We start from the raw sequence: 27,193 nt of genomic DNA, 5'->3' as shown, positions 1-27,193 counted from the left end.
TAGTGCCTCACTCTTTACACTAAAGCTTTAACTTTGTCCCAATTTCTTAAGAATAACCCCTGAATGGTGACTTTGGAAAAATAATTAGCGTGGGAGGGGGCCTAGATGCCCTCCAGTTTTTTTGGTCACTTAAAAAGGGCACTAGAACTTTTTATTTCCGTTAGAATAAGCCCTCTTGCAAGATTCTAGGACCACTGGGTCGATACGATCACCCCTGAAAAAAAAAAAAATAATAAAAAATAAACACGCATCCGTGATCTTCCTTCTGGCAAAAATACAAAATTCCACATTTTTGTAGATAGGAGCTTGAAACTTCTACAGCAGGGTTCTCTGATACGTTGAATCTGATGGTGTGATTTTTGTTAAGATTCTATGACTTTTAGTGGTTGTTTCCCCCTATTTTCTAAATTAAGAAAAATTTTCTTAGGCTCGTAACTTTTGATGAGTAAGATTAAACTGGATAAAACTTATATATTTAAAATCAGCATTAAAATGTAATTCTTTTGATGTAGCTATTGGTATCAAAATTCCATTTTTTAGAGTTTTGGTTACTATTGAGCAGGGTCGCTCCTTGCTACAGTTCGTTCCCACGAACTGTTTGATCATCTAACTTCCAAGCTCAGGGCCCAGAATACTTTACGATGTTACATTGCCTCTAGAACTTTATAGAGAGGACAATAGTGTATTCAGGATTATTGTTTGAAGGGGAAGGGGTATTTTCAGCCATTCGATGCACATTTCTGTGCATCACACGCATAAAATTGCATTTGTTATGATTTTATGAGCTGGAAAACCTTTTGCGGGGAGGAGGAGGTTAAGAACAGGTAACCCCCTGGATATGGCCTTTGAGGGGGAAATCATAGGCCCCCGTATAACTTTTCCTGAAGTTTATCCTTCTATCCATTATACAAATATACAGTATTCCGTAATTGCTAGTTTAGTGAATAAAGGTTCTTTAAAAACAGCTAATAACAACAGTTGAATTAAAATAAATTTGCCATCAAGCCATTGGTAATTGGAGAAAAGGCCAAGACAGATAGTATGAGTGAGAGGCACAGCTGACATGAGCCTTTTTCAGAATTGCATAAAAATGATGTCATTTTATAAATTGGATCAATTTTTAGGGCAAATACGTCTCTCTGCGCAAATGTGGGGTCGGAGAATGGGGGACTCTATAAATGTCTTGTCGATAACAAGACTAGAAAAAAACTCATGCAGAAGAAAAAACCGAGTATATTTCCATCTAATAAAAAAGTAATACCCTTGAATTAAAATTGAATAGTTGTGGGTATCAAGCCATGGCTAATTGTAGAAAAAGCCAAGACAGATAGTCTGATTGACTGAGAGGCAAATCTGGCATTAGCCCCCATTTTAGGTTTAAAAATGATGTTAGTTCATTTGTTAATGATGTTAGTTCGTTTGGTTAAATGGCACGGGTAAAGGGTGAGTGAAGTATTCCTCTCTTATTAGACCAATACTAGTTTGTTATCTTTTACAAGGCACGCCCGCCTAGAGTCTCAGGTAGGTTGACCAGGGCTTCCACTTTTCGGTTTCAATTTTCCCTATTTTTATATCGATTTTCTCTAAAATTCCTTGTCTTTAGATCTGATTTCTCCCTATTTTTCTCCCTAGAAAAAAGATATTTTGTCTTAGATTTCCATACAATCTTAAAACGTAACGTAGAATCAAAGTGTTATTTTTTACTTCAGATAATGATATACATAAAATCTTTTACACTATCGAGAACCAATAAAAAAGGTTCAAGTAAGTGTCATCTCCAGCTCTTCATCGCAATTAGCGTTTGCTTTAGTCTTGAAGCCAACAACAGCTTTCGGTATGCTGACAGTTGATGGAGTTTTATCTTCGTTTTCCAACCAGTAGTTGACTCGAATAAGTGAGACTAGTGTGATGTTCTCGAAACTATTTTGGATGTCTGTTTTGATTAATTTCAGGTGACTAAACGAACGCTCAGCAGGTACATTACTAAAGGGTAATGAAAATATCAGTGATATGCACTTCCACTATTCTGGGTACTTGATTTTACCACTGCGAGTTTTCAGACTAAGTATCTTCATCCAGTACTGCTCAACTGACAGGTCTTCAACTTGCGCATCTCCCAAATGAAGCTGAGTGACATCGGTCATTGCCTGAGATCTCCATCCTTCGTCCGTTTTTTGGACGCAATACTTTACTGTTACAACAAGAAATCTCGCAAATAGTGGCCTTAGAGATTTTAGCTTCAAATTTCTTGCATTCCTTGGTTCAATCAATCCCAAAATGTCTAAAATTTCGTCTTCAAACTTGAAACGGTCTTGAATGTGCTTGATTAGGACTATATAATAGTTTCGACAAGACTGGTAAAAGAGATCAATTTTAATACTTGGCTCTTGATCATCTACGAGTTCTTACACTGAATCGGTTACAGCTATTCCCACATATGTCTGGTTTAAAGGTAGGTACTCACTCGAAAGGTAAGGATTCAGTTCGGTAAAGAAACCAAGACTGCGAATATAGTCTGGTTCCATTAAGGTTAGACGCAACATTATTCACAAGTTTGCTGACACTTACCTTTAGGGAATGAAGAAGTAGAAGCTCAGATTGGAAAACTGTGTTGAAGTCATTAGAGAGGCCAAGAGAGTTGTCCATAAATTCAACTTTGTCAACTTGCTTTGTAATGCTGACTAGTTAAGGTCATTGGTTATAGTTGGGTCGTCAAACGTGGTTTTATAAAATAATGAGTAAGAGCAACCCGGTGCTCAATAAGCCTCTTTGTGCAAACCTGAAGGGACACCCAAGGGGTCTGGGGGTCTGTCCTGGTGCAAGAATTGGGAGTGCTTTGCATTCAAGGAACTTGTTAAATTCTGCATACTTATCTCACCTGGAAGCACTCCTGGAAAAGTGGGCATATATATTTCGTTCCAAGTCTTCTAGTGTCTTGGGAAGTGACAAGCATGCATAGGATGAACATAAGTGAATAAGATGGCACGAGTATTTCAGATTCAAGATATGAGGCACCATCGCTTTCATTAGCGTTGAAGTACATCTATTAGCTCCAAGCATGACTTTAGTAGTATCTGCATAAAATTCAAGAATATTTTGCCAGGGAATAGAGTTTCGTTTCAATGACTTGTTTGATGCAGTTAGTCAGATGCTCAGCTGATCCATTACTACACTTAACCCTGTCCAATACTTCAACATGAAGTTTTAGATCTTTCTCACTAAGAAATATTACAATGATGAATTTTTCAACTTTTTGTTTGAAAAAATCAAACTTTCACTGAAAATCCTTACTTAACTCCAGATTTCCCTTTGTCCCTATATTTAAAATAAGTGTCCCTAAAAGAAGTGATTTCTCCCTAAAATGGGGTAATCTCCCTAAAAGTGGAAGCGCTGAGGTTGACCAAGAATTTAAAATTGACAAAGGACAATTAGGTTACCTGGAATGAGAGGTAAATAAGGTAGTCCTACCTATGGTCTTAGGGAGGTTAAACCAAGAATTCAGAATTGACACAGGACCGTTAATTTGCGTGGGATGACAGGTAAACAAGCGTCTTAAGTAAAAATTGGATCATTCTGCAATCAGTGTCAGGCAAGGCGATTGATTCAATTTATAAACTTAGACATTTACACTAATAAAAATTTGATTTAATGTTAGTTGACCAACAAGTTGATAGGAATTATAAGGGGAATAAATGTCCAAAGCCTAAAAGGGCCTGTCTGCCGAAAGTCTTATGCAAGTGAACTCAATTATAAGCTAAGACAGTTGTTCTAACAAAAAACGAATTAAATATTGGTTGACCATTATTTCGTTGACTGTCTGTGTTTGTGTCTCGGGTTTGACTGTCTAAGCTTGTCACAAGCTTAGGGAGTTATACCAAAAAAAAGAAAAAAAAACCCAGATAGTCAGTAAAATGGTATTACCTCAGACTGGGCAGCTGAGAAAAAAAAAGTTTTTGCTTAATTAGTAAGTTAAATATTTGCAACCGGAACCCCTGATGATAATCCATAAGCCTTATACGAGGGGTCACTATAGAAATGCAAATATTTTAGACGAGACCTCCACTCACTCAAACGGAAATTAAAAGCGTTAGTGCCCTTTTTAGTGACCAAAAAGATTGGAGGGTAACTAAGTCCCCTCCGAGCTATTCGTGGAATAGCTCTTGAGTTAGTGAGATCTTATTTATTAGAAAGAAATTTTACAGTCCAAGTCGGTGAGGAATCATCTCATATTTTTCCTTTAGAAAATACAGGGGTTCCACAAGGGTCTGTATTGGGACTGTTACTTTTTTTATATACATAAATGTCCTTACAAAATGCATGCCTTCGGACGATAGATGACACAGTAATTAGTTTGAAGGCTGGCAACGAGAAGGATATACGAATGGCCCTCGAAACTGTTGCTTTTAATGTAAATTCTTGGTTTCATGCTAATCGACTGATAGCTAACCTAGAGAAGTCGTAATTTGTGGTTTTCGGGTGAAGTTTGAGAACAGTGAAGCGTGTGTCATTTAAAACTATTAGTATTGGAACTTCCTCCATAAAAAGAGTGGATGTATTTAGATATTTAGGTATCTCCATTGACTCAACTCTGTCTTCTAAGGCAAATATTAATAAACTCGAGGCAATAGTCTCCAGGAGTCTCGGTTGTTTGTATAAAGTAAAGTTCCTGTTTCCTTGCCAAATAAAGAGAAAATTATATTTTTCATTAGTGGAATGCTATTTTCAATATTGCCAAACCGTTTGGATGTTGACATTCCATTCACATTTACAAAGACTCCAACTTGTCGACAAATTGAGCGACACCAAAGTCCTTATTTCTAAGGAGAAGATAGGTTTCACCATTTTAATGTTTCTTGAGGAAACTCGGGCAATATTTTTCTCTTTTTTTCATGTAATTACGTCTTTTTCAAATTATTTTCCCTAGGTTTCACGATTTTCAAAATTTACTTCAACTGTTTCCGTCTATTTCATTTTTATCTCAAATTTCTTATGATTTTCATCATTTTTTTCAAAAGATTTTTTTTCAGATTTTGTTGAGGGAATTCAAAGATCTATTATTTTTGTAGCCAAGGAACAAAACTGCATTGCTTTTAGATGGAACTTTTCTAAAGATCCAACTTTAATCGAGCAAAAACACAAATTTCTAATTGTCGAGTGTATCTCAATTTTTCTACTAGTCCTTCTGAAATTTGTATCTTCCCACGTATTTTCTATATTTTTCATATAATTTGCCAATTTCATTTAACTTTTTCCTCCATCAGATATTGCTCAAGCCATCTTGAGACAAGTTCCTCTGTATATACTTGTTATAATCACTGGTCCCTATTCTAGCTACGACATAGTTGATTACCTTCGTGCTCACAGGAGGAAAAACAACTTTAATTAAATTCGCCATTGCACTAATTTTACCATTAGGTACGGTACGAAAGGTACACCTTGAGGCACCGAAGAGATTCCTCAGGTATGTTGAAACATAATTCTTCAGGTAAAGATCATTGTTAGTCTTAAACCAGTTTCCTTCTACTTATAATTTGCAAGAAGAAATTATAGTTTTTATAAATACACACAAGTAAGAACTTATCAGATTATTATTTCCAGCTTTTAGGTTGTATTTTCTGATAAAAATAAAATAATGCCGTGCTTACCTGTGACTTTATCCATAGCTACTATAGCTGTGGTTATTTCAGTGACTTTATTATCGATTGCTTTCTCAACCGACAACTGGGTACTGACTTCTGTTGGCAGAAATGCATTGCAGGTATTATTGATTCATTTTTCGCTCGTTTGGAAGGTAAAAAGGTAAATTTCCTAGGATGACCTGTAAAATCATTTCTTAAATATTGGAAAGAAACTGGTATGGCTTATAATGCTTTTAAAATAACAAGAATTGCTGTTTCAAATTTTGGCGCACGCATTTCAATGATTTTCCAATTTGATCGAGCTAATGTTTCTTTTTTTTTCGATTTTTCTGTAGTTCTCACAAATTTATATTTTGTTTTTCGAGGATCTTCACAGATTCTTAACTTTCTTGAGTGTATTTTGTCTTTTTTGCTATTTTGTAAATTTATATTTAAGTTTTATTCAAGTAATTTTTTTTTTTTATTTTGGTCTAAAGTTTTTGGCATTTTCATTTTTGTTCAAGTAATGTGGGGTTTTCAAAATTTTATTCAAGCAATTTGGTATTTTTCAAAAATTAAGTCCGTTTTTTTTAGTTATTGTTGAAGCGTTTTTATCAGTTTTTTATCAAGTAGTTTCGTCTTTTTCAATTTTTGTCCTTAAGTCATCATCATTTTAGTTATTTTGTTCAAGTGATTTCACCTTTCAAACTTTTATTCAAGCAATTTTTGCTTTATTAGGCTTCATTAATGGATTGTGGTGTGTTAGTTTTCGCATTCTTTAAATTTGAGAAAAAAATTCAAAGGGTTAGAAGGCACAACATACAAACTTCCTTAATATTCTTGCATTGGGAAGAATTTTGTTGAAGAAAAACAACAAAAGAACTAACATTTTGAAAAAAAAACGTGATTCCTGAAATGTAGAAGGTTTTTTAGTTGTAAAAATATGAAACTAAAGATTTGGAACTAAAAATGCTAAAAACAAAAATTCTTGGTATTTGAAGGTTTAGTTGGCAAAATGATGCCATATGAGCTCTTAGCTCTTGTTTATCAAGTAGTTTCGTCTTTTTCAATTTTTGTCCTTAAGTCATCATCATTTTAGTTATTTTGTTCAAGTGATTTCACCTTTCAAATTTTTATTCAAACAATTTTTGCTTTATTAGGCTTCATTAATGGATTGTGGTGTGTTAGTTTTCACATTCTTTAAATTTGAGAAAAAAATTCAAAGGGTTAGAAGGCACAAATTACAAGCTTTCTTAATATTCTTGCATAGGGAAGAATTTTGTTGAAGAAAAACAACAAAAGAACTAACATTTGGAAAAAAAATGTGATTCCTGAAATATAGAGGGTTTTTTAGTTGTCAACATATGAAACTAAAGATTTGGAACTAAAAATGCTAAAAACGAAAATTCTTGGTATTTGAAGGTTTAGTGGGCAAGATCAAAAGATTCAGACTTGAAGCCATGCAAAAGTGAAAAAACTTGAATTTTTCAAATGTGAAGTTGTGTTATTTTGCAAGTTGGAAATTCAAAGAATTTATTATAGAAAAATGAAAAATTTTAAATTTGAAGGTGTATATGTCAAAATCTGAAGACTAAGTCTTAGAACTCTGAAATTGCGGAAAACTTACATTTCTTTGAACATGAGGTTTTTTTGTCAAGATGTAAAGAACAGAAGTCATGCTACTCTGAATACATGAAGAAAATTTAGTTTTATTTTAACCTAGATGTTGGGGTGGCGCTTTGCCCCACCCCAACATCCCCCAAGCCCCCCCCCTGCGCACGTAAGTCGTTACGCGCCATATTAGTTACGCGCCATTGTAGTTATGTCCCTGTGTCCCACCTGTGAATATAGATATATATATATATATATATATATATATATATATATATATATATATATATATATATATATATATATATATATATATTTTTAACTACGAAAAACTTGCGAATATACAACATTCTTGGCTGTCCCATTGTCTGTGCATATAAATAGATTGTCAGGTTTACCGACTCTTGAACATGCAACATATAATTGTCCATGGGAAAAACAATCTGTATTCAGATCTATACCTCACTATTCTAATGATTGCCCTTGAGCTTTATTGATGGTGATTGCTAATCGAACATTCCCTGTGTCCCCATCGTCATTTATATATCCCCCTGTGCCCCCCCCCCGGCGTCCCCGTTGTTGTTGTTTCCCTGTGTCCCGGTCGTCATTTGTGTCCCGGTGTCCCAGTCTGTAATTTCTCTTTGAGTGTCGCGGTCGTCATTTATATTCCCTGTGTCCTGGTCGTCATTTTTGTCCCGATCGTCATTTGTGTTCCGGTGTCCCGGTCTGTAATTTCTCTTTGAGTGTCCTGGTCGTCATTTATATTCCCTGTGTCCCGGTCGTCATTTGTATCCCGGTGCTTTGTTGATGGTGATTGCTATTCGAACATTCCTTGTGTCCCGGTCGCTTTCTCTTTGAGCGTCCCAGTCGTCATTTATATTCCCTATGTCTCGGTGTCCCGGTCGTCATTTGTTTCCCGATGCCCCGGTCTGTAATTTCGTCAGTCGACAAATATGACGTCAGTCGACACACAAGCATGAGGTCACCCGACACACAGACAACTTATTTTTATATATATGGATGTGAAGGGTTTTAGTTGTCGAAATTGGAAAATTAGAAGTCATAGGACTCTGAAAATGTGAAAAAAATAATATTTTGGAATATGAGGGATTTCTTTTGTCAAAATGCGAAAAATAAGAGACTTGGATCTAAAAATATAAAAAAGAAGAAATTCATCAAATTTGAAGGTTTAGTTGACAAAATCTAAAATTTATTGCAGAGTAAATATCAAAAGTAACGCTACTTTGAAAAACTGGAGAAACTTGATTTTTCTAAGCATGAAGGGCATTTTTAAGTATTCATAGAAATCTGAATTTAAATGTTTTTGATTTTTGAAAATGTTAAAAAAGGTGAATTTCTTGGAATCCGAGGGTTTTTTGTTGTCGAGATGTGAAAAACCTATAGACTTGGATGTACACAAGTTTGAAAATCTAGAAAAGATTAACCTTCGAAGGTTAAGCTAACAAATATTAAAATGTTGCTACTCTGAAAACCTGACAAAACTTGAGTTTTGAAATATGGATGTGTTCTGTTGTCAAAATGTAAAAATCCGAGTTTGAATCTTTGTTTGACTCTTTGCCACAATTCTACTTTTTAAAGCAATTAAAAGCTTTAGCGTAAAGAGCGAGGGATTGCGGAAGGGACAAACCATTTCATATACGGAGTAATTTCTGTTCAATTTAAGTTTTAATGTCACTCCTTACTTTCAGCTAAAAAAATTAGTTTTTTTTTATTTAATTAAATACAAGACCTAGACGAATTGTTGCAGTCAAAGCAAGCAAGAGGATTATTTCGCAACAAAATAATTAATTTCTTTTTAATTTTGTTTTTTTTTTATCTATTTACTTCACTGTTTTCATTAGAGAAACTCTATTTAACTTCTTTGGTGCTTAATCATAGTGGTATCAATTGTATATATAAATATTTTTTATTTTCTTTTTGCTTCTTGGTTTTATATTTTGATTAATTTTAGGCTGTAACTTTGTTTCTTAGCGTTGAAGACGCCTTGTTTTATACAGGCGAAATATTCGCGCCGTATATCCTTTTTCTTCTACTGTCCGCAGTCCCGTTTGTTTTCTTTATCGTGAGATTTTCCTCTCTCGTTGTTTTTGTCTTGGCTGGCCAATTTAGCTTTTGATGTTTCATGAAAAAAAAATTTCATTTTATTATTTATTCGATTATTTTGGCCCGCTCCCCGTTTTTTACTGTTCTTTTTTCGCCTGTGAGTCCAGGCGAAAACAGTTCCCTGCTCTGCATTCAATTCCAAAGTCCTGTGAACATTTGCAGTCATAAATCTTTGAAAATCTATTATTTGGGGTCTGCCACTACCTTCAAATGGCTCATAAAACTCACAGAATATTTGAATTACCCTTATTCCGCGCCTATCTGCGTTACGAAAGTAGAACAGTTCAAAATAGGGATGAAACCTTTTTATTGACAGTGAATAGATATAAAATTATTTAACTGGATATTTCGAACACATATACAGTGTTCATCATCAGCAGTAAAACTAAAAGACATGAATAAAAATAAACAAAATTTATACCTAATAAACTAATTACATATAGTTTATTGCTCTTATTTTTTTTCAATGTAACAGCGGAAGCCAATCTCTTTGACCTTTCCGGTTCCGGTTCATTAGATTTATCTGACATATTACGTGGACATCTACTATCTGCGTTAGTTCTGCCCTAGGATGGATTGATGGATGAAAGACTATCAACAAGGGAAATGACATCATTTTTATACAATCCTGAAAAAGGCTTATGCCTGCTTTGCCTCTCACTCATACTATCTGTCTTGGCTTTTTCTTCAAATAAAAAAACAAGTTTTTTTAAATGAAAGTAAGGAGCGACTTCACAACTTAAAACAAACAGAAATTACTCCGTATATGAAAGCGACTTATCCTCCTAAACACCTCGCTCTTTACGCTAAAGTTTGACTCTTTCTCTTAACTCTACTTCTTAAAACAGTAAAAATGCTGCATTAAAATGCTGCATCAGCATTATTAATAGTTAGAATAGTTTAAGTCCCTGTTGTGACCCTGTTGCAGGATTTTTTTTTTTTTTTGTAAAACCGTAGCTTTTGATTCCAGGCCGCCTCTACTTTCGATCAATTCGTCATTTCAAATACTGAAAACTTGACATCAATGAACATCATTTTTATACAATTCTAAAAAAGGCTTATGCCAGCTTTGCCTCTCACTCAGACAATCTGTCTTGGTTTTTTCTCCAATTAACCATAGCTCTGAACTTTTTCAGTTCACTGCTTATAAGCTCTCTGCTGAATTGCAGTGCAAAGAGAGTTGTAACGAGTTATTCTTGTCACCTTAACTCTCTGACTTTCTTTTTCTGTTCTTCTACTTCTTCAGAAGGGGTAAACAGCAACAAAACTTCTTTTCATTGAAAGAAAAAACCCTCTTCTTCTCCTTCTTCAGATCAGCGACTTATTCTTCTTTTTGCTTTCATTAGTATGAAAACGCTTTCACAAAATCTGATCACTGGAATCAAAATCTGCCTCTTTGAAATACTAAGGAACAAATTTTCCAAGAACTTTTATTCCGTGTTGTTTTATCAAGCAAACTCTTTTGGATATTTATATCTACAAATTATTTCTATACTATTGACTATCACATACTGTTGACGAAAAACATTCAAATATCAAGTTGACAGTTGTCAGTTGACAACTTAACCAGTCAGTTTTGTCAATCTTGTGCAAGGTTTGATGGTAACAGCTTGGATTTTTGTAAGATTGTAAATCTCAAAAATTGGTTGGTAATTAGGTTTGAATCTCTGAAAAATGAATTTTAGAATTGCTCAATGTTCAGCATAAGTGCATGGTGAATGTCAAAAACGCATAGTTGCTTGGAATAGAATAGAATTTTATTTTAAAATTTCTATCACAGCATGGTTGCCGAATTTGAATTTTACATCACAAAAAGCACCAGTATGTATAACATATCAATTCATCATATCATATATATATATATCATATCAAAAAATTTGACCTCCACGTCAAACATATTTCATTGTACAAAGTACATAAAAAAAAAGTCAATACTTAGTTGAAAAGTCAAAAATACACAGATAACAATAAAAATAATGACTTGTATTCCTGGTTATTATAATATTCAACAAAACTCGGATCAAAACTCTTGCAATATCTTTCATGTTTAGCGGGGATGGGAGTCAGTTTGGAGACTTTTTGGCATTTTCTACGGGACGGTCTATAGCGGGAGGAATGGTAGGGTTCGGGAATGATGGAATATAATCGGGCAAAAGACAGGATCTTGGTACCGAAACGAAGTCACTGGAGGTTTCTTCTCTCATCCAATGTGGTGACCTTGAATTTACTTAGCAGATAATGATATGGAACATTCCCTTCGTCATTTATAATTCTAAAGGCTCGTTTTGACATCGTATAGATATACTCTGAAGAAAGAGCGAAATGTCACACTGGACAAGAAACTCGATTATTAGCTGAATAAAAGAACAGTAGAGTTGGAGAAGATCCTTAGGGGGGCAAGAAAATTTCATAAAAATTTTTAGAACGTAAACCGAAGGAGGAGTTTGTTTGAGGATGCTTTGAACATAGGCGTCCCACTTCAAGTCAGCAGTAATTGTCATTCCAAGTAGTTTAATGCATTTTGGTTTTGGAGGAATTTTGGGAGGAATAGGGTTTGTTCAAGAATGGAATGATTTAAAAAAACTAACTGTCATAACTGACGATTTATTAGCGTTAACTTTATCTTCGACAAAGAACCCTCCTGAGTGACTTGGTCAAGTAATATCATAATTGAGCTTATCTCAAAAATGATATTGACAGAATAGAACGAATCCAGAAACGCTTTGTGAAAGGACTTCAAGGATTAAGAAACCTTCCGTATGACGAAGCCCAACGAAGGCTCACTCTCCATAAACTTGAGACAAGAAGAACGATCTTAACTTAAAATCCCTCTTCAAGATAGTTCACGAGAATTTTGGGAACGTAAAAGACAAGCTTGTTGAAATAACTACCCAAAGCGACACAAGATCGCACAGTCTGCAATTGGAGCCTGTGAAGATGAAGATTGCAAGATCTAATTCTTACCATCTTTCGTTCATACCCCAGGTCACCAGGATCTGGAACAAACTGCCATTCCCTGTCCAAAAGATGAAATCACTGGAAGCCTTTTCCAATAGCCTAAATATTAACATACCATATTTCGAGGCTTTCAACGTAGGACGACACTAAATGGCAATCCTGCCGCAGTCGATCCGCTCTTCGCCCTGCCATATCATTTTTCTTTTAATAAGGTGTCAGCTATGTGGAAATTTTTTGTCGATAGGCGTAAGGAATAATATATTATTATTATTATTATTGTAAAAGGAGTTTCCGGAATTTTTTAGAACTTCTTTCAAAAGTGCCCCTGTTCCTAACAATTACTGAGTTAGGCAAATGAGGCTTTCAGGAATAGCTTAGAATATACCACGAGAAAGTGTTGTGAAGCTACTACTTCTACTTTGTCGTTTTTTCAAGGGCTTTGAAGATTGCATAGAAGATATGTTTTGCCTTTTGATCAAAATAACTCTGACCACACATACTGCACTAGAGATGATCAGCTAGAAACAGTACTGAAGTGAAGAATATTGGGATTATTCTTGCCACTGTAATGAGCAAAAATTTTTGTTGCTGCACAGAAGTCCAAGAAACGAAAACCTAGCCAAGCACTCTGGCTTATTAGGCACACTTTCATTACAAGAAACCCATGTATAGTAAAGAACCTTCGTGAAGCCCTTGTCGGCCCTCAAATTAAGTTTGGATGGTGGTAGCATCCCTACAGTACAATATAGATGCTAAGGTCCTACAGAGTGGTCAGAGAAGGACTCCAAAACTTGTAACCTAGCCTGCAATGTACTCTGTATGAATAACGTCTATAAGCAGTTTTCCAACCTTGCAAATTGATGAAAGAGATGTAATTATGCTAATTAAATAGAAAAAATATATATTGAAAAAAAATCACCAGTGCATCAATACAAACACAGAAACAAACTCACACCACAAAACCAAAGATAAAAAAAGATAAAAAAAGAAGTAAGACAGAGGGAAATAGGAAGACTGTTTTCCTACTTTAGTAATTTAAATAGATCAGTACTTGAACGATGCCTTAACCTTACTCTTCTATCCAATTACATAGGTCAAACAGCATAGCCACACACAATCAACCGCAAAGAATAATCCATTGACAGGCAGTCGTGTCGTAAGTAAGTATAAGTCGTCATATACCGTCATATACGTCATATAAGTCGTAAGTATAAGTCGTCATATAGTAAGTATAAGTCGTCATATATAAAATAAAAAATAATAAATAAGACAAATAATTCAGAGGCTACAACCCAACACAAGGGCTCATCAGGATAATACACACTTGCCTATAGGGTTTCGTCACTTTAAATTCCCAAAAAATTAAATACCCAGGCAAGTGGCATACCTACCATAAATTCCCTATGGTCTCCTCGTGCTAGGTATCGCCCCCGAAATATATGCCTATTAAAAATATTTATTAGTTCTATTTATATTTTTGATATATACACATATGTATTTATTAAGACACATATATAGAACTATTAATTAGCATTTACAAGAAACCATTAATTTTTTTAGGAGGCAGACAATGGTAGATCCACGAGCAGAACCTCTGAATGGGCAAAGAGTTCCTTATGTCATTGTTTATGGTTCACCCGGACTTCCCCTAATTAAATTGGTTAAAACCCCACTTGAAGTTCTAACTGATCCTTCCTTGAGGTTGAATGCAAACTACTACATTTCAAAGGTTATTCTCCCGCCTCTAGACCGTTGTTTCTCTCTCATTGGCGCAGATCCATTCAACTGGTAAGCTATGAGGTTATTACCCACAATCGATAACATTATGTATCAAGTTTTTTAACTAATTATCTTGTATTTTGTAACTAATAATCTAATACTAATACTTTTATTACCTTTTAATTACTTGAATTTTTCGAAATCAAGCTGGGGATAGTAAAAGTCAAATTTATATCTTCTTTCTCATTCAATTACAAGCAACTTCGTATTCTTATATCCATTTGGCATTTTTTGGAGGGAATAGATTCAAAGATGGGCTTATACCAGGAAATCAGGGGGAGGTGAAATTTTTTTCTTCAAATATCCGAACGAATATCCATATAAATTGTACTTTTAAAGTATAAGGGCTCTGGTATTTTTTGTCATACATAAAAGTAATTTTCAGAATCTAAAGGGGGAAATTACCCTCTCCACCCTTTCTAATTGATGGCTCTTGCAGCACCAACAAGGCTTTCTCAGCAATATGCCAAAACCAAAGTTTTTCTATAGTTTTACAACCCCTTAACAAAATTCGTCTCTCTTGTTTCGTCACATCCCCCTCTTGCTATTATTTCCAACACACACAGGTTAGTAGAAAAGTCTTTGGAGTTAGTTGCCTTAAAAATGAGTATCTGGTAATTGTAGGGCATAGGCAACCTATGGTATATGCCATATTCTCTCCTTCCACTTTCTTTTTTTATGGCACGCCAATTATACTCAGTAGCATCGATTCACAAAAAATTTAAGGAAGGAAGAATAACACTTTTTTTTGAAGATTTAGGACCTTAAAAATCTTAAAAAGATTTAGGAAGATTAAGGAAGCTTAAGGCTCCAATTTTGTGTGTTTAATGCCCTTTTCTCCCGCCTTTGAAAATCGCTTGGTATAAGTCAGCACTGTAATTATTCTTACCGGGGGGTTATTTTATACTGGAAGGGGGGTGGCAGGGGAGTGGGAGCATTTGACAGGGAGTGGGTATTTTCTACGGTCGTTATTTTCCTTGGGAGGTGGGGGGTATTTTCCAGGAGGGTTTTTTTTCTCTAGGAGGACTATTTAACACTTTTTTAAAGATTTAGGACCCCAAACTTGCATATTTTTTTCAGCGAAAATGACAGAATAAAAAAAAAATTCAAATTCTCCCTTAAAAAAGAGTATTTTTTAATTTAGGGTGGGGAATATAGGGGGTATGATGCTAGGAGTATCATGATCCTCTCCCCACGGGAAAAATTCCAGGGAAAACACGCAGTCCCCACAAGGCTTGGCGTGGTTCCGGAAAGCTTGAAAGACTTTCAGATTGCCATGCGTCACCTGGTTTACATGATTTCTGGAATTCGGCGACTCCTTGGCACAAACTATCCGGCATGGATTTTTTTCTGTTTCTTTAGGGTTGAATAGTTCGGGTGTTGACAAAGTGGAATGCTTGTAAATGTTCTTGTGTGGTAAACATATTTATGACTCAGACATAATTATTTTTTGGAAGAAGTCCAAGATCATTTTAGAGTGCTTTCAAAGGCAAAGACAGTTTCGTAGTTTAACAATAGAAAAGGCAATTATACAATCATAAAATTAAATGATTAATACAATCTTCTCTATATATTATACAGAGAAATCTGGACCCTTTCTTGAATAAAAAAAGAAATTCGTAAATAAAACATAGAGTAAGGACATGGTAGACAAAATCATGATTTTTCAGAGGAAGGATGCCCTGGGGGCTCATTCCTTCCGAGAAATCTATGCTTCTTGAACAGTCTTGGAAAGTACAAACAAAATAAAACATGTATTTGACAAATAATGACAATTGTTGAAAGATAATCACTTTGATATTTTATTTTGCTGTGTTTTTTTTTCCATGCTTTAGTAAGCGGTAAAGATAATATTTGTCATATAATTCGTTTTTAGTGAAGTGCCAATGACGGAAGAGGCTTTAAACTTTTACAGCTAAGGAAGAAGACAGTATGCAAACTCTTGTTTTTAGTGAAATTTTATTTGTTTTGAACCGTTTTGGAAAGAAATTACAAAATAAAACTGAATATTTGATATATAATTATATTAATTACTGAAAGCTCATCATTTCAAAATTTAATTCTACTCTAGTTTTCTTCCCAATGTTGTAATAAGTACAAAATGAAAATATATGAAATCTAATGCGTTTTCAGTAAAGCGCCAATGACGCCGCAGGTTTGAAATTTTTACAGTGAGAGAAGGAGGCAAAACCCAAACTCTTGTTTGCACAGAATTTTGTTTGTTTCAAGCTTGATTCGTATATTCAATGCAAGTTTCACTCTTTAAGATTTATTTATTCACTTATATGAGTACCTATTGACCAATTACCAATACCCCTGGAAAAATACCCCCAAGACCCCCCCCCACTGTGGAAAATAAGGCTTTCCAAATTTGAATATTTCATTTGAGTTCTTTTCCGTAGGGGGAAGGAACTTTGATACTTGTGTATTATGTGCCACATACTCAAGTTTACGCTGCGTAAAACTCGAGAACAAACCGGTTTCTTCGTTAGTTTCTCTCAGCTCAATACAAGACAAGGCAAAGACAAGTGACGAAATAGATGGGAAATGATATAATTTGGGCTATTTATCAAACAGTTCGTGATAACGAACTGCACTAAGGAGCGACCCGGCCTAATAGTAAACGAAATTCTAAAAAATAGAATTTTGCTACTAATAGATACATCAAAAGAATTAGATTTGTATGCTGATTTTAAATATATATGTTTCATTTAATTTAGTCTTACTCATCAAAAGTTACGAGCCTGGGAAAATATGCCTTGTGGAACTTGTGGAAAAATGTGGAACTTAGTATTTTTTGCCAGAAGACCGATCACGGGTGCGTGTTTATTTGTTTGTTTTTTGTTTTGTTTTTTCCCAGGGGTGATCGTATCGACCAAGTGGTCCTAGAATGTCGCGAGAGGGCTCATTGTAACGGAAATTGAAAGCTCTAGTGCCCTTTTTAAGTGAACAAAAAAATTGGAGGGCACGCAGGCCCTCTCCCACGCTCGTTTTTTCCCAAAGTCAACGAATTAAAATTTCGAGATAGCCATTTTGTTCAGTATAGTCGAAAAGTATAATAACTATGTCTTTGGGCCTGACTTACTGCCCTACAGTCCCTGGGGAAGCGGCTGCAAGTTACAAACTTTGACCAATGTTTACATACAGTAATAGTTATTTGAAAGTTTACAGACCTTTTCAGGGGGTTTTTTGGTTGGGGAGGGGGGTGGAGGTGAGGTGGCTACGTAGAAGATCTTACCTTGGTGGAATTCGTCATGGGAGAAGAGAAATTCCATGAAAGGGGTGCAGGATTTTCTAGCATTATTAAAAAAAAAAAACAATGACAAAATAAATATGAAAAAGTTTTTTCCACGGAAAGAAAAGACCAGCATTAAAACTTAAAATGAACATAGATCATTACGTATATGGGGGGCTCATCTCTTCCTAAATATCTCGTTCTTTATGTTAAAGTATTAAAGGGGGGGCAAATCCCCTCATATACATAATAAAAATATACGAATATAGAAGCTCGTTGCGTATTTGTAAGTTACGTATATTTTTTACTAATAAAACGTTCGTTAAAAATTAAAAATTCTAGTTGCCTTTTTTAGTAATAGAAAAATTGGAGGACAACTAGGCATCCTCCCCCACCCTTTTTCTCAAAATCGTCTGATCAAAACTAAGAGAAAGCCATTTAGCAAAAAAAAAATAATACGCAAATTTTGTTTTAATTATTCATTTGTGGTTAGCCAAAATCAAACATGCATTAATTCAAAAACGTTCAGAAATTAAATTAAAAAAAAACAAGTTTTGTAACTGAAGGTAAGGACTGACATTAAAACAAACGAATAGAAATTACTCCGTGTATGAAAGGGGCTGTTCCCTCCTCAACTTCCTGCTTTTTGCGCTAAAGTTAGTTACTGTTTTATAAAGTAGATTTGAGAGAAAGAGTCAAACTTTAGTGTAAAGAGCGGGGCGTTGAGGAGGGAACAATGCCACACCACGACACAACACCCCTATCAGCTGTTTCTGCTTCTCCATCAATGTGTGTAAGAGGGGAGGAGCACGGAGTGAAATTTGCCAGTTCATTAATCATTTTCTCGAGTGATTCAAAAACTGCGGTGTCAAACAAGCCACTGTCAATCTATTGATCAGAGACCCCTGTTTGAGCTGGGGTAATGTCCATTGAAATATTGGGGTAGTCACATTCGCCTCGCCCAAAAATTTTAAAAATTTATCGGTCTAATCGGGGCTGTTGTAATAATAGGTCAAGTCAATATGCAGATTATCATGAAATACGTTATCAGTACTCACCTCTCCAAAGCATTCTTTTAAAAATTTATCAATCCAATGTGGCACGCTGTTATCCTAAGGCAAGTCGACATGGTGATTATCTTGAAATCGTAATACGGGTGTTTAATATATTTATCTCCATATCGTCAAAGATTTTGTATTTCCAAGATGTTGGTGACAATACAGAAATGTGAACCTAGAATAATAAGAATATAATTTATTTGCTTTTGAAATTGGTACAGTTTTACGAAGCTGAAAAAAGAATATTAAAAAGCTGAATTTTAATATGATTTAGAATACATGCATAATAAGTAAAAAATTATTAACAGAAACACACACACACACACACACACATAGACACACACATATATATATATATATATATATATATATATATATATATATATATATATATATATATATATATATATATATATATATATATATATATATATATATATATATATATATATATATATATATATATATACGTATATATATATATATATATATATATATATATATATATATATATATATATATATATATATATGTATATATATATATATATATATATATATATATATATATATATATATATATATATATATATATATATATATATGTAACCCAACACCTAGTTGGTGGGGGCGCTTCGCAACCCAAACCCCCCCCCCCCCAAAGCCCCCCCCCCCGCGCGCGTAAGTCGTTACGCGCCATATTAGTTACGCGCCATTGTAGTTGTGTCCCTATGTCCCACCTGTGAATATAGATATATATATATATATATATATATATATATATATATATATATATATATATATATATATATATATATATATATATATATATATATATATATATATATATATATATATATATGTTTTTAACTACGTAAAACTTATGAATATAAAACATTCTTTGCTGTCCCATTATCTGTGCATATAAATAGATTGTCATGTAGTTTTTACCTTTTTTTGTTTTTATAGTTTTTTTTTTTACTGATGTCCTGGTCGTCATTTATACTCCCTGTGTCCCGGTCGTCATTTGTGTCCCGGTGCTTTGTTGATGGTGATTGTTAATCGAACATTCCTTGTGTCCCGGTCGCTTTCTCTTTGAGTGTCCCGGTCGTCATTTAAATTCCATATGTGCCGTTGTCCCGGTCGTCATTTGTGTCCCAATGTCCCGGTCTGTAATTTCGTCAGTCGAAAACATGACGTCAGTCAACACACAAACATGACGTCGCCCGACAGACCCACACACACACAGACAACTTATTTATATCTATCTATCTATCTATCTATATATATATAAATAAGTTGTCTGTGTGTGTGTCTGTCTGTGGATCAGGTGACGTCATGTTTCTGTGTTGAATGACGTCATGAAATTAGTTGTCGTCAATTTTGCTATGACGGTGACGTCATTAAAGATATTTAATCATGAAGTTAGTTGTCGTCATTTTTGCTTTGACGGTGACGTCATTAAAGATATATAAGACATATGTTCACGTAGAAATCTATTAATGTTTAAGTTTAAAATGACTGATGAACTTACAATGGCAAAAGCCGAAGAAGATGCTCAAAGAGTGTATGCCAAAAAACTTGCTGCTGATAGAGAAAGTCAGAAAAGAAAGCGTGCCGAGGAATCAAAAGAACAGCAAGGAAACAGGCTTGAGGCTGATAGAGAAAGAAAGAACAGAAAGCGTGCCGAGGAATCAAAAGAACAGCAAAGAAACAGGCTTGAGGCTGATAGAGAAAGAAAGAACTGAAAGCATGCCGAGGAACCTTCAGAGCAACGCGAAAGCAGACTTGCTGCTAAAATAGAAAGTAAAAAAAGAAGGCGTGCCGAGGAATCACAAGAACAGCAAGAAATCAGGCTTTCTGCTGATGGAGAAAGTAAGAAAAGAAAGCGTGCCGAGGAATCACAAGGGCTGCACCACCAGAGCCATTGAAGACTTTCCTTACTGGAACTATGTCAGAATCTAATTGTTTTTTGTCAAAAATCAGAAAATACAACTCATGTTTCCAAATGACGTCGTTTGGAGCCCAAATCGAAAATCCAGATCAATTTATGTCTACTTTCAAAGTAAAAGGGCAAATTTATCATAGGGCAGGGTCCCTTCTACCATTCTCAGGCGAGAATCATAAATTTTTACAATTGTACTTCATCATTGATAGAAATTCTGAATTGAATGCACGTTGCGAAATTTCTCCCAACGTTGAAAGGACAATCGTTTCCCAATTGCAACATCTTTTCCACGAAAATAATAATTTAGTGCGTCTGTTCAAAACAGCCATCGATTTGATGCCTACTGATACGCATAAAATTGTTATTTCCGCTGACAAAACGCCTCCTGGCCAACTTGTGCGTAGATACAATGCTCCAACTATCGACGAAGTGGCAATCGTTATGGTCGGTATCATTTTTTGGGATGGAGCCGACGGCTATAACTTTAATATTAAATTGATGAATCCAGCCACTAACAAAGAAATGAATAAGAAATGTAGTGCAATGCATTATTATTCCTATAGACTAATTATTCGGCAGGATGAAGAAACTTATATTTTAAAATGCCGTAAATTGTTTCACCAATTTGTCGTTGATATGTATGCTAAAATTGAATCAGAACGTTTGCTATATATCCGCCTGAATCAGACCAAGCTCCGCTCTGAACAATACATTCATTTGCGAGATGCAGTTATAAATGACGGTAATACCACAAACGTTGGAAGATTAACAATTTTACCTTCGTCATATCCTGGCAGTCCCCGTCATACGCATGAACATGCTCAAGATGCTACTGCGTATATTCGTCTCTATGGTCGTCCAGATTTATTTATTACATTTACATGTAATCAATCTTGGGACGAGATACTGCAGCTTTTACTTCAAGGACAATCGGCGGTTCATAGGCATGACATTACGGCCCGTGTTTTCCGGCAAGAGTTGAAATTACTGATAAACTAAACAGTAAAACTTGAAGTGTTTGGGTCAGTGCGATGCTGGATGTACTCAGTGGAATGGCAAAAACGAGGTTTGCCACACGCACATATACTAATCTGGTTACATAAAAAAATTACTTTGAACGAAATTGATGATGTGATTTCCGCTGAAATACCTGATAAAATGTCGATAAGGGGTGTATGTTGTATATTCGCAATTTTTACGTAGTTTGAAACATATATATATATCTATATATATTCACAGGTGGGACACAGGGACACAACTACAATGGCGCGTAACTAATATGGCGCGTAACGATCCAATTCTACACATGTCGAAACAGCAGCGATACGGTTAGGTGAAGGCATTCCCAAATCCTGAAGAGGTTTGTTTGCCATACGTACGCACAAATCTTCTATAATAACTAAAGTGTAGTTATAAATTTCTGATGTAAAATCAAAAGTCATATATGACGTCTCTAACTGTTTTCGATAGAGTATATCTTCGGACATTTTTGACTTATATTTTTCCCATAACTCTGTAGGAGCTGACGGAGAGCAAGTTGTTAAAATGATGCCAAACAATGCACGATTTGACTTGGGGTTGACGTTTCGCACGCGTCATTGATGCAATTATCCCAGTGTTGGTCATTCTCCAATAAATTCATAGCTTGGTATGCACTACGGTAAGTGTCATGTATAGTATCGTTTACAGTTCTCAAATACTCAAAGGATGTCGGACCGGGTACATTCACCAAAAGCAGGCGTAGAAAGAAGCATTCATGTTGATTGGGGTGAACGGTGTAGAGTCTTCCTATCGAGGTATCTTTGAAGATGGTAGGTTGGCCGTCGCCTGACTTACCCTGTTTTCGACGTTCAAATACTTTATTTTTAGTATTCCACGTGTAATACGAAGGCACTTCAGTATCCAGCAGTTTTTTTGCAAAAGAACCATTTTTGCAAAGCGAAAAAAAGCTGTTAATTTTGTATCCGGTGGATTCAGGGCTCTTTGTTGCACGTTGGTTTCCGAGAAATAAACACGTTGACCATTCTGTAAATGTACCGCTAAGTGAACAACAGCTGGACTACGTTCATGAATCGGAAATGAAAGAATTCGCCAAACAGCTTCATTACTGCTTATGTATCTTCCAGCCTGATATTGTACGATTTCGTCAAAATCTTTGATTTCGGGCTGCAAGCCAAAAACTGCCATGTCACTGCCTTTGTTGACGTATTTACATATGTATTTGATTGCCTTTACGGAGTTACAGTATTCAACGTTTATGTGTGCATTAAATGTTTTTGATAATAATGGGGAATATGGAACAACCCACTGGTTATCTACTTCGATGGTGGTACCGTTACGCTTCTTCATTATTGCTGTTTTGCCGCCATCTTCAGTAGATTTTCTTCTATATTGTGGGTAACCATCATTGCCAGTAATTGTGTTGGATACTAAAAGTCGAGAATATTGCTTTGTGCACCTTCCTTTGGCCATGCATGGTGAATTTTCGTTCAGTGCACCGCAAGGTCCATGTATCATATTTTTTACAATAATATCATGTAACCCCTTATCGACATTTTTATCAGGTATTTCAGCGGAAATCACATCATCAATTTCGTTCGAAGTAATTTTTTTATGTAGCCAGATTAGTATATGTGCGTGTGGCAAACCTCGTTTTTGCCATTCCACTGAGTACATCCAGCATCGCACTGACCCAAACACTTCAAGTTTTACTATGTAGTTTATCAGTGATTTCAACTTTTGCCGGAAGACACGGGCCGTAATGTCATGCCCATGAACCGCCGATTGTCCTTGGAGTAAAAGCTGTAGTATCTCGTCCCAAGATTGATTACATGTAAATGTAATAAATAAATCTGGAGGACCATAGAGACGAACATACGCAATAGCATCTTGAGCATATTCATGCATGTGACGGGGACTGCCAGCATATGACGAAGGTAAAATTGTTAATCTTCCAACGTTTGTGGTATTACCGTCATTTATAACTGCATCTCGCAAATGAATGTATTGTTCAGAGCGGAGCTTGGCCTGATTCAGGCGGATATATAGCAAACGTTCTGATTCAATTTTAGCATACATATCAACGACAAATTGGTGAAGCAATTCACGGCATTTTAAAATATAATTTTCTTCATCCTGCCGAATCTTTAGTCTATAATAATAATAATGCATTGCACTGCATTTCCTATTCATTTCTTTGTTAGTGGCTGGATTCATCAATTTAATATTAAAGTGATAGCCGTCGGCTCCATCCCAAAAAATGATAGGATATTGTAGGCCATCGTAGCCTCGATGAGTTTCAGCAATTCTTCACAACTGAGCGTTTCGCTTATGAAGAATAATATCTCGAGATAAAAACTGATCACCGACCATAACGATTGCCACTTCGTCGATAGTTGGAGCATTGTATCTACGCACAAGTTGGCCAGGAGGCGTTTTGTCAGCGGAAATAACAATTTTATGCGTATCAGTAGGCATCAAATCGATGGCTGTTTTGAACAGACGCACTAAATTATTATTTTCGTGGAAAAGATGTTGCAATTGGGAAACGATTGTCCTTTCAACGTTGGGAGAAATTTCGCAACGTGCATTCAATTCAGAATTTCTATCACTGATGAAGTACAATTGTAAAAATTTATGATTCTCACCTGAGAATGGTAGAAGGGACCCTGCTCTATGATAAATTTGCCTTTTTACTTTGAAAGTAGACATAAATTGATCTGGATTTTCGATTTGGGCTCCAAACTACGTCATTTGGAAACATGAGTTGTATTTTCTGATTTGTGACAAAAAACGCTTAGATTCTGACGTAGTTCCAGTAAGGAAAGTCTTCAATGGCTTTGGTGGTGTAGCCAATAGAGGAAGTTTAACTTTTCCTGAGGCGCAACACATTCCCATTGTCTCACCATTGAATTTCAAGGCCTTGCAATAGGGACAAATTTTAGACATTGTCCCGATTTGAACACATCTACTCAAGCTATAATCATCGACTGGGCTGTACCTGAATGCCAGGTGATAACTTTCAGGTTGCTCTGATTCCTCGGCACGCTTTCTTTTCTTACTTTCTCTATCAGCAGCAAGCTTGATTTCTTGCTGTTTTTGTGATTCCTCGGCACGCCTTCTTTTTTCACTTTCTCTTTTAGCAGCAAGTCTGCTTTCGCGTTGCTCTGGTAGTTCCTCGGCACGCTTTCTGTTCTTTCTTTTTTCTATCAGCCTCAAGCCTGTTTCCTTGCTGTTCTTTTGATTCCTCGGCACGCTTTCTTTTCTGACTTTCTCTATCAGCAGCAAGTTTTTTGGCATAGACTCTTTGAGCATCTTCATCGGCTTTTGCCCTTGTAAGTTCATCAGTCATTTTAAACTTAAACATTAATAGATTTCTACGTGAACATATATGTCTTAAATATCTTTAATGACGTCACCGTCATAGCAAAAATGACGACAACTAACTTCATGACGTCAGTCGACACAGAACCATGACGTCATCTGATCCACAGACTGACAAACAACTTAGTTTTATATATATACTAGCTGTTGGGGTGGCGCTTCGCGCCACCCCAACACCTAGCTGGTGGGGCGCTTCGCGCCCCCCCAAGCCCCCCCGCGCGCGTAAGTCGTTACGCGCCATATTAGTTACGCGCCATTGTAGTTGTGTCCCTGTGTCCCACCTGTGAATAGAGATAGATATAAATATATGTTTTTAACTACGTAAAACATGCGAATATACAACATTCTTCGCTGTCCCATTGTCTGTGCATATAAATAGATTGTCAGGTTTACTGACTCTTGAACATGCACCATATAATTGTCCATGGGAAAAACAATCCGTATTCAGATCTATACCTCATTATTCTAATGATGTGTCCCTGTGTCCCGGTCGTCATTTATATTCCCTGTGTCCCGGTCGTCATTTGTGTCTCGGTGTCCCAGTCTGTAATTCTCTTTGAGTGTCCCAGTCGTCATTTATATTCCCTGTGTCCTGGGGTCCCGGTCGTCATTTGTGTCCCAGTGTCCCGGTCTGTAGTTTCAATTCGAACAATCCCTGTGTCCCGGTCGTCATTTATATATCCCGCCTGTGCCCCCGGCGTCCCCGTTGTAGTTGTGTCCCTGTGTCCCGGTCGTCATTTATATTCCCTGTGTCCCGGTCGTGATTTGTGTCCGGGTGTCCCAGTCTGTAATTTCTCTTTGAGGTTCCCGGTCGTCACTTATATTCCCTCTGTCTCGGTCGTCATTTGTGTCCCGGTCTGTAATTTCTCTTTGAGTGTTTTTTCTTTTTCTTTTTTTTTAGTTTTTTACCTTTTTTCTTTTTTCAGTTTTCTTTTTCTTCTTTATTTTTCAGCGTCACTATGAAGTACATATCGACGAACCTCTGTTTTTTTTAACTTAAATCTGGTAGGCATTGATGACCTTATCCAAGTCAAAATCCCAAACCCAATCATCATCGCTATCATTTTCAGTTTTGATATGTTTTGACTCTCGCTGTCCAGGTGGATTTTCATCTAACTGCGCGGTTTTGCGTTCTTTAGCCGCAAGCCTGTTTTCTTGCTGTTCTTGTGATTCCTCGGAACGCTTTCTTTTCTTACTTTCTATATCAGCAGCAAGTTTTTTGGCATAAACTCTTTGAGCAGCTTCCTCGGCTGTTGCCATTGTAGGTTCTTCAGTCATTTTACAATTAAACATTTTTCCGTGAACTAATGTCTTAAATACCATAAATGACGTCACCGTCATAGCAAAAATGACGACAACTAATTTCATGACGTCAGTCGACACAGAAACATGACGTCACCTGATCCACAGACAGACAGACAGACAACTTATTTATATATATATAGATAGATAGAAGATAGATATAGATAGATAGATAGATATATATAAATAAGTTGTTTGTTTGTGTGTCTGTTGACTGACGTCATGTTTGTCGACTGACGTCATTATAAGGATTGAGCTGTATGTCGTCATGAAGTTGTTTGTCGACTGACGTCTTGTTTGTCGACTGACGAAATTACAGACCGGGACACCGGGACACAAATGACGACCGGGACACCGGGACACAGGGAATATAAATGACGACCGGGACGCTCAAATAGAAATTACAGACTGGGACACCGGGACACAGGGAATTTAAATGACGACAAGGACACAGGGACACAACTACAATGGGGACGCCGGGGGCACAGAGGGGATATATAAATGACGACCAGGATACAGGGAATGTTCGATTAGCAATCACCACCAACAATGCTCAAGGGCAATCATGACCTCATTATAAGATGACACTGCAGACCGGGACACCAGGACACAAATGACGACCGGGACACAGGGAATATAAATGACGACCGGGGCTCTCAAAGAGAAATTACAGACCGGGACACAAATGACGACCGGGACACCGGTGCACAGGGAATATAAATGACGACCGGAACACTCAAAGAGAAATTACAGACCAGGACACCGGGACAAAAATGACGACAGGGACACCGGGACACATTGAATATAAATGACAACCGGGGCACTCAAAGAGAAATTACAGACTGGGACAACAGGACACAAATAACGACCGGGACACAGGGAATATAAATGAGAACCGGGACACAGGGACACAACTACAACGGGGACGCCGGGGGACACAGGGGGATATATAAATGACGACGGGGTGAGCAATCACCATCAACAAAGCTCAAGTGCAATCATTAGAATAATGAGGTATAGATCTGAATACGGATTGTTTTTCCCATGGACAATTATATGTTGCATGTTCAAGAGTCGGTAACCCTGACAATTTATTTATATGCACAGACAATGGGACAGCGAAGAATGTTGTATATTCGCAAGTTTTACGTAGTTAAAAATATATATATAAATATCTA

The 27,193-nt window shown here is 36.2% G+C and overlaps 1 protein-coding gene across 1 annotated transcript in view; it reads left to right on the top strand.

The window, feature by feature from the left end:
- LOC136035806 (apoptosis-linked gene 2-interacting protein X 1-like) overlaps positions 1-27,193 on the top strand; it is a gene marked incomplete at its 3' end in the record, with an annotated part of 95,252 nt that overhangs the window by 14,416 nt on the left and 53,643 nt on the right. The window contains 1 exon segment of the mRNA XM_065717777.1: positions 13,872-14,099. Coding sequence (XP_065573849.1) covers positions 13,872-14,099 — 228 coding nt within the window.

Source organism: Artemia franciscana, chromosome 14 (assembly GCF_032884065.1).
Source record: "Artemia franciscana chromosome 14, ASM3288406v1, whole genome shotgun sequence".
Classification (NCBI taxonomy): Eukaryota; Metazoa; Arthropoda; class Branchiopoda; order Anostraca; family Artemiidae; genus Artemia; species Artemia franciscana.
This window is presented reverse-complemented; position numbering and strand designations above follow the sequence as displayed.